This window comes from Nannospalax galili, unplaced genomic scaffold (genome assembly GCF_000622305.1).
Source record: "Nannospalax galili isolate Female #2095 unplaced genomic scaffold, S.galili_v1.0 scaffold788, whole genome shotgun sequence".
Lineage (NCBI taxonomy): Eukaryota > Metazoa > Chordata > Mammalia > Rodentia > Spalacidae > Nannospalax > Nannospalax galili.
The window spans coordinates 1,613,554-1,622,611 of NW_008359996.1; the positions used below are offsets into that span (position 1 = coordinate 1,613,554).

At 49.2% G+C, this 9,058-nt stretch overlaps 1 protein-coding gene across 3 annotated transcripts in view; it reads left to right on the top strand.

The window, feature by feature from the left end:
* Window positions 1-2,031, top strand: part of Qprt (quinolinate phosphoribosyltransferase) — a 16,163-nt gene extending 14,132 nt beyond the window's left edge. For 2 of the 3 annotated variants that reach the window (XM_008823981.3, XM_017795779.2), the window contains exons 2-4: window positions 601-1,136; window positions 1,393-1,524; window positions 1,598-2,031. In XM_008823981.3, coding sequence (XP_008822203.1) covers window positions 601-1,136; window positions 1,393-1,524; window positions 1,598-1,816 — 887 coding nt within the window. In that variant the 3' untranslated portion in view covers window positions 1,817-2,031. The remainder of the gene's footprint in view (window positions 1-600; window positions 1,137-1,392; window positions 1,525-1,597) is intronic. The other variant, XM_017795780.2, reaches the window with a different exon arrangement.
* The last annotated feature ends 7,027 nt before the right edge of the window (window positions 2,032-9,058 follow it).

Here is a 9,058-nt window from a genome sequence, read left to right on the forward strand (position 1 = left end):
TGTAAAACTTATTTGCAAACCTCTTCTGACCTCAGTGGGTATTACACGACAGAGCTGAGCTTATACACATAAAAAAATTTTTTTGGTCTTTTGAGACAGGATCCCCTGTAACCTCAGCTGGCCTGGAGCTATGTAGATCAGGCTGACCTTGAACTCTGCCTCCTGAGTGCTGGGACTAAAGTCATGTGCCACCATGCCCAGCTGCACATAAAAAAAAATTAAATAATAAATAAAATTTAAAAATAGGTAATGACAGGAAGGAGCATGCCTTACTTTTAAATTTTATTTGTCATTATTTTTGATATTATTACTATTATGGAGACAAGGTCTTGCAATTCTCCTACATCAGCCTCCAGGAGAGCTGGGCCTGGTCCAGCATGTCCAGCTTCCTTATAAAACTGTTATAGCTAAGTGCCTGATATTTTTATTTGCTTTGACATCCTTGTTGGGTCACAGGCCCTACCTCTGTCCTAACCCCTCCCCTGGAAGCCAGAGCTCCACTCTGACGGGCTAGCGCCCAATTGAACAGGCTGTTAAATATTTTGGCTGTCACTCCAGGCTAGAAAGGAAGCTCAACAGCTGTCTCTCTTCTTACCTCAGGCCTGCAGCTCCTGCTGCCCCCTATGACCCTGGCAGCCCTGGCCAACAGCTGGCTGCAGGAAGACTGCCCGAGCCTCAACTTCGCAGCCCTGGTCACCCAGGCAGCACCGGCGCAGGCAGCGCTGTGGGCCAAATCCCCCGGAGTCCTGGCTGGGCGGCCTTTCTTCGATGCCATCTTTGCCCAACTCAGCTGTCAGGTGTCCTGGTTCCTCCCGGAGGGATCGAAGTTGGCCCCTGTGGTCAAGGTGGCAGAGGTCCGGGGACCTGTCCAGTACCTGCTGCTGGGGGAGCGTGTGGCCCTTAACACCCTGGCCCGCTGCAGCGGAATTGCCAGCGCAGCAGCCGCAGCTGTGGGGGTCGCCAGAGGCACCGGCTGGACTGGGCACGTGGCGGGAACGAGGAAGACCACACCTGGCTTCCGTCTGGTGGAGAAATATGGGCTTCTAGTAGGTGGGGCGGCCTCCCACCGCTATGACCTGGGAGGCCTGGTGATGGTGAAGGACAACCACGTGGTGGCAGCGGGCGGTGTGGAAACGGTGTGTCATTCTGAGCCACAGCTCTCACTCTGGTCTGCCCCTAACCCTCATCACTGTTCTCCCCTGTACCAGAGGTGACAGGTGATCAAGGATGCAAAACCCCCATCTTTGAGCCCTTAATCTGTAGAATGAGGCAGGAGGGCAGACCTGCTTCTGCTCCTTTGTTCTGGTGCGTGGCCACCCAAAGCTTAGCTAGCCAGGCCCTGGTTCCAGGGCCAGGCTGCCCATCCTCACCCTGTCCCCATGGCCCTTGCAGGCAGTGCAGAGGGCCCGACAGGCGGCTGACTTCGCCCTGAAGGTAGAGGTGGAATGTAGCACCCTGCAGGAGGCCTTGCGGGCAGCCGAGGCTGGAGCAGATCTGGTCCTACTGGACAACTTCAAGCCTGAGGTGAGGTGGGATGAGCCTCCTGGGGAGGGCCTGGGGTGGGGGGGCTCACCTTCCCTTGGCTTGTGTCTTGCAGGAGCTACACCCCACAGCTGCAGCACTGAAAGCCAGGTTCCCCAGCCTTGCTGTGGAAGCAAGTGGGGGTATCACACTGAGCAACCTCCCCCGGTTCTGTGGAACCCACATTGACATCATCTCCTTGGGGATGCTGACCCAGGCTGCCCCAGCCCTTGATTTCTCCCTCAAGCTGTTTGCTGAAGGGACCACTCCAGTGCCCCATGCCCGCAGGTCCTAAACAAAAGGGGCCACCACATGGATTACTGTGACTTGCTGGAAACTTCAGGTCCCACATTTTTAGATTCAGAGACCAACAGGACACATCTGACATTAGCCTGGACTGTCCACTAGTTCTGCCACCTTCTGCTTGTGTGATCTGGCAGGACTGACTTTAATATTGTTACCTCAGTTTCTTCATCTAAAATGGGTCTAATAAATGTCCAACTTTATTGAGCTTTTGATAACTAGCACACGGTAAATGGTCAGTAAATGTTAGAAATTGCTGTAGTTCATCTGTTCCAAGACACTATCTTCTAGAAAGGGAGCCCATTTAACTGATGGTTAACTCTGGCAGCTGTTATCACACAGCCATGGTCTGTGTGTGCAACCTTAAGACACATAACAGGAAAACCTGTTGGAGTTATTCAAAGCAGCTCATTCTTTTTCCTTGCAGTGCCAAGTATGAAAAGCAGGGCTTGGGCATACTTGACAAGTGTTCTGACATAGACACATCCCCAGCCTTCTGCTTTTCCTCCCCTCCCTTGCCCCCTCCCTCTTTCCTTCCCTTTCTTCTCACTCTTTGAGGGACACTGCCATCCATGTAGCCCAGGTTAGCCTTATACTTCTGGCTTCAGTGGTTTTCCTACCTCAGCTACCCAGGGCCTGTCACCATATCCAGCTCAAAACAATTCTTTCAACAAATGTAAAACAGAAGCTGTAAATGATAAGAAAATCCTTGTTAGAATTTCATGGACAGTTTTCTCTTCAAATAATACAGTGACATCTTATATTTGAAGGTATGTAGCATACCTGCCATTCAGCTGGGACATTCCACTCACCTCTGTGCCTACCCCTGTCCTTACCTTATGCCTAGGGCTCACCTCCCTCAAACCTTCCTAGGCAACTCCGGGTGGATCAGAGCCATGAGGAGGTCCTAGGTGCAGGTGATCCTTGAGGTGAGTCCTTCCAGGAGACCGCCACTGGGGCCTCCTCTACCTCTCAGAACACATACTTCTCACCCTTTGCCACAATCAGCTCCTACCTACAAGGCCCTATCCTCAGGGGATCTCTAGGGGTCCCAGTCGGCCTTGATGAAGATGCTCCCTTCATCAATCCTGGGGACCACTAGAGAACTTAGGAAAAGAGGTGGGTAGGGAAAAAAGAAGCTCATTTGGTAGTATAGGGCCCAACAAGGCCCACACAGTTCATGCACCTGCTGCTCTGCTGTGCACCTGGAGGCCGAGATGCCGGTTGGAGATGCTCTGAACTGAAGGGAACATTCTCATGGGACACAGCCCAGATATACCACCTGGAACTGCACTCATCTCTCTGAGCCCATGTCTACTTGGATCCTGTTCTTCCACCAGGGACAGCAGGACACTCTCAACATGGTGCTCTAGCTCCAGGAGGCTTAGATCTGTGAGCCTCAACTCTTCACTCCTGAAGACGGAGAACTGAGTCCCCATGGAACTGAGTACTGCTGGGTACCAATACAGGAAATCTGCACTCAAGAGTGCTCTGGGAATTGGGAGGCCCAATCCCTGGAATTCCAAGTAAGATCAGAGCTGGAGAGATGCAGCAATGAGGGGGCATTGGGAGCCCCAAACTCATGCTCCAGGAATAGACAAGGAGAATGGATTGTGCCCAGTAGCAGCACACACAATGCACTACAATGTTGCTTTTTGTTTGTTTTGTATTTAGAGAGAGTCTCATGTAGCTCATGCAGCCCAGGCCAGCCTAGAAATCCCAGTGTAGCCCAGGCTGCCCTGGAATTCCTGATCCTCCTACTTCCACCTCCCAAATGTTGAGATATCAGCATACACTACACCTGGCTACTGTTACATTCTCTCTTTTTTATTCCCCCTGTCTTTTTGAGACAGGGTCTGTTCTAGTTTGTTTTTCCATTACTGTGACAAAACACTCTGAACACTACCAACTTGGGGAGGAAAGGGTTTATTTTTCCTTATGTCTCCTAGGTCACAGTTCATCAGGGAGCCTAAGGTAGGAACTCAGGGCAGGAACTGGGGGCAGGAGGTGGAGCACAGACCATGGAGGAACGCTGCTTACTGACTTGTTCCCCTGGCCCATGCTCAACCTGCTTTCTTATACAACATAGGCCCACCTGCCCAGGGGTGGTGCCACCCACAGTGGGCTGGGCTCTCCTGCATCACTCAACAATCAAGAAGATGCCCCACAGACATGGCCACAGGCCAGTCCAATGGAGGCAATTCCCCAATTGAGGCCCCCTCAACCCAGGTGTGTCAAGTTGACACTAAAGCTGTCCAGCACAGGGGCTGCCTGTAGCCCCAGCTGGCCTGGATCTCTTTTCTTTTTAATTAAATTTTGTGGGGCTGGAGAGATGGCTCAGCTCTGACTGCTCTTGCAGAAGACCTGAGTTCAATTCCCAGCACCCACATGGCAGCTACGACCCATCCTTAACTTCAGTTCCAGGGGAATCCGAAGCCCTCTTCTGACCTCTGTGGCATTGCACAACACGGGTCCACTTACATACATGCAGGCAATTTTTGAGACAAGGTCTCCCTGTAGCCCCAGCTGGCCTGTGTAGACTAAGCTGACCTCAGTCTTGCAGAGATCCATCTGCCTCTGCTCTGCCTCCTGAGTGTTGGGATTAAAGGCCTGTGAAACCATGCCCAGCTTTTTTGTTTGTTTGTTACAATTAAAAAATATATTTATGCCGGGCGTGGTGGCGCATGCCTGTAGTCCCAGCACTTGGGAGGCGGAGGCTGGTGGATCCCTGTGAGTTCAAGGCCAGCCTGGTCTACATAGTGAGTTCCAGGATAGCTGGGGCTACAGGGAGACCCTGCTTCAAAAAGAAAAAAAGAAAAAAAAAATTTGTGTTATTTTTAATTAAGTGGTGTGTGTGTGTGTTTGTGCGTGTGTGCGCACGCGCACATGAGCGCAAGTGCCTTTGGAGTCCAGAAGAGAATGGTGGATCCCCTCGAACTGAAGTTATAGGCAGTTGTAAACCATCTCACATGGGCACTGGCATCCAAATTCAGGTCCTCTGCAAGAACAGTACATGCTCTTAACCATGAGCCATTTCTCCAGCCCCTTGGTACAATTTCTTAAAGAAATCTGCCAGGCTGAATCTTAAGTTCAACCTTGAATTCAGAATGAGTAGGCCCTTCCAGTATTCTCTGTGAACTGGGAAGGGGAGTCCATAACCAGATGGTAGGAAACAGATCCCAGGCAAGCCAGAGCAGCACAAGCCTCTTTGCAGGGAGGTAGATTTCCAGGCAGAGGCCACTGCGTGGGCAGAGGCCCAGAAGTAGTTAATGGCTTGCACTGTGTGTTGTAATAGTTGAAGCTGGGCTCAGGAACGCAAGATGGCTAGGCGATGGGCTGGCTCCAGACCACAAAATGGTGGGTCAGAGGATTTGGACCTGTCCCAAGAACAATCAGATTCAAGCTAGCAATGAGATAAGCACATTTCCGGTGTAGATTCAGTGCACTGTAGAAAGCGGCATCCGAGGCAGAGCGCCTGCGGGAGCTGGGAGGACACTGTCCGAGGGCCAGAATGCGGGCACCAGTGTGGCCGGGAAGAAAGGAGGGTGGGCGTAGAACTTCAAAGGCTCAGAGGGCCAGGGAGCCTGCGGGGCCCAGGGCAGGACTAGGGGGTTGGGGGGACACGATGACGGAGGATGATAACTCTTCCTCCTCACTTGGTATTTAGTCTCCTGTTCATTTGGTCACACTTCCTTCTTGCCTGGCTAGCCTGGGACTAGGTTGGGAAATGACCCAAGTCATTTCCTGTGCTTAATTGTGAAGCCCCCGTTTGACAAATGTCCAAACAAATTGACTTGCTAAGTGAAAGTGATCATTACCATCAGTTTATCAAACTGGTGGATGAAGAGGGGGAACGAGCAGGGACTGAGGGTATGTGCAGGGTCCCATCCCTCAGTTAATGCTGGCCCTGGGGCTGTATGTTAGTGTCAACATGTCCATTTCACCTACAAAGAGACTATGAAGTTAAGGGAGCTTACACATTAACATAGTGATGGGTGGAATTTGAAAGCATCACTCATTCCATGGACGCCTACTGACCACTCAGTGTGCGCCGGGTACTGCACATAAAGCAACGAGCAAATAGATAAAAGTATCTGCCCTGTTGAGATCATATCTGACTGTGAGGTTGGGGTGGAGGTGAGGAAGAACAGTGAAATGGCAGTTAGGGAAATGTGTAGACCGCCAATCACCCATATGACCACCAGAGGGCACTATGATCACATCGCTTGGTTTTTAGCCCTTTTCTGGATTCCAAAGACAATAACCAAGGTATGATTACTAAATTTAGCATCTGTTCCAGAAGAAAGCTGGGCTGGTAATGGTTGCGCTCATCTGTAATTCTAGCACTCAGGAGGCAGAGCCAGGATTGCTACAAGTCTGAGACCAGTCTGGTCTACATGCTGTATTCTAGTCCAGCCTGAACTGCAGAATGAGACCCTGTTTCAGAAAACTGAAAGATCTGAGTGGGTGGTGCAGGCCTTTGCTCCTAAGCACTCAGTAGACAGAGACAGGCAGCTCTCTTAAGAGGTCAGCCATAATGAGTTCCAGGCCAACTGGGACTACAGGGAAACCCCGTCTCAAAAAAAAAGAGTGGTTTCTTAACAGAGGACCCAGGTTCAGTTCCCAACACCCACAAGGCAACTCCTAACCACCTATAACTCCAGTTCCAGGAGAACCAATGCCCTGTTCTGGCCTCCATGAGCACTGCACACATGTAGTGCACATAATATATGCAGGCAAACACTGAGATAGCTCAGTGGTTAAGAACATTGGTTGTTCTTTCAGAAGACCCAGGTTCGAATCCCAGCACCCACATGGCAGCTAACAACTGTCCGTAACTCCAGTTCCAGGGCATCCGATGGCCTCTTCTGTCCTTCTTGAGAATACACAACACGGGTGCATTTACCTACATGCAAGCAATACATGCATACACATAAAATAAGAAATTAAAATTAAAAATAAACAAATAAATAAAAATAAATCTTTAAGGAGAAAAGAGCTGGAGCCAGGCCTAATGTTAGAAGCCTGAAATTCCAGCACTCAAACTGAGGCAGCAGAATTGCATTTTGAAGACTGACATGGACTGCATAGATCTTAGCTCTAAAAAGGTCAGTGGAGGATTGGAGAGATGACTCAGTGGTTAAGAGCACTGGCTGCTCTTACAGAGGACCCAAGTTCAGTTCCCAGCACCCACATGGCAGTCAACCATCCATAACTCCAGTTTCAGGGGATCCAACACCCTCTTCTGACCTCTGTGGGCATTACATGACACAGGTGCACTTATGAACATCCAGGCAATGCACTCACATACATAAAATAATAAATAAAATATTTTTTTGTCTTTTTAAGATAGGGTCTCCCTGTAGTCCCAGCTGGCCTGAAGTCACTATGTAGACCAGGCTGGCCTTGAACTCACAGAGATCCACCTGCCTCTGCCTCCGGAGTGCTGGGACTAAGGCATGTGCCACCACACCTGGCTCATAAAATACATTTTTTTCAAAAGGGTCAATGGCGTGCCAAGGCCAATGAAATGTGGTGACTTTTTATTTTTTATTTATTTTTTGTCTTTTTTGAGACAGGGTCTCCCTGTAGCTCCAGCTGTCCTGGAACTCACTCTGTAGACCAGGCTGGCCTTGAACTCACAGAGATCCACCTGCCTCTGCCTCCCGAGTGCTGGGATTAAAGGCGTGTCCCACCACATCTGGCTACCATGGTGACTTTTTAAAACAGCAAGACACCAGGGCTGGAGAGATGGCTCAGGGGTTAAGAGCACTGACTGCTCCAGCACCCACATGGCAGCTATGAACCTCCCTTTGCTCCAGTTCCAGGGGAATAGGAAACCCTCTTCTGACCTCCTCAGCATTGCACAACATGAGTGTACTCACATAAATGCAGGCAATACACTCATACACATAAAAACAAAAATAAAATAAAAAACAGCAAGACATTTTAACAAACAAAACTGTTTCTGAAAACAATTCAACTTTGAATTTTAAAGATCCCAATGTAGTGTTATGATGCGGACACACATTCCTACCAGTCTTCCAACAGTAGGTGAAAGTCCATAAATGTTTCAACACCTCTATATTTTGTTCTCAAATTTTCCTGAGTGATAGATCATTTGAGTGGCTACTGCCACTTAAGCCCTGCTTTCTGAGGCCCTGAGTGGCTCGGCATCGTGAGGGTAAACAGTAAACGTCATAGAAAATCTGACAACTAAGCTGTGGGTAAATCTCCACCCATCCCTGTGCACACCACAGTTACCTCAGCTAGTGTGGGCTGTCTTTGCTCAAGGACATATTGCTGTTCTCAGTGGAAACTAGCACAGCACATCCAGAAAATTAGCAGGGTGAAAACACCATCTCAACACCTCCAGTAGACCCCTGGGTAACCTGCTTTCTCTCCCAGTGCTTCAGCTAAAAGATTCAGGAGCCTCACAGTAATCCTCAGGCCCAGGAAAGTAGAACAGTAAGAGGTTGAGGCCAGAGGATCAAGGCCAGCCTGGACTACATAGAGAGACCCAGTGTCAAAACCAGAAAAACAAAAACAAAAACAGTGCCCCTTTCTAAAAACTAGATACAAATCATGCTGTCCTACATTCAAAAGAAATGGAAAAGTAGCATGGTGACACATGTCTGTAATCCCAGCACTTGGGAGACAGGAATATCAGGTAGCAGGAGTTCAAAGCCAGCTTTGGCTAATTAGTAAGTTCAAGAGCCATAGGAGACCCTGCGTGATGGCTAATCTTGGTAGTCAACTTGATACACCTGGGAAGATAGAGCTTCAGCTAAGGCATTTCCTCCATCAGACTGGCCCCTGGGCATGTTCATGAGGCATTGTCCTTCCTTCCTTCCTTCCTTCCTTCCTTCCTTCCTTCCTTCCTTCCTTCCTTCTTTCCTTTCTTCCTTCCTTCCTCCCTCCCTCCCTCCCTTACTTCTTTCTGTGTTTTTTTTTTTAATTATTTATTTCTTCATTTATTTTTGGTCTTTTTTGAGACAAGGTCTCCCTGTAGCCCCAGCTGGCCTAGAACTCACTACGTAGACCAGGCTGACCTTGATCTCTGCCTCCTGAGTGCTGGAACTAAGGCATACACCATGATTCCTGGCTTCTTTCATTCCTTTTTTTAAAAAAATTTTTATTATTTTTATTATATGTGTCCGTGTATTGCCTGCATGTATGTAAGTGCACCCGTGTCATGCAATGCCATGGAGGTCAGAAGAGGGCTTCGGATTCC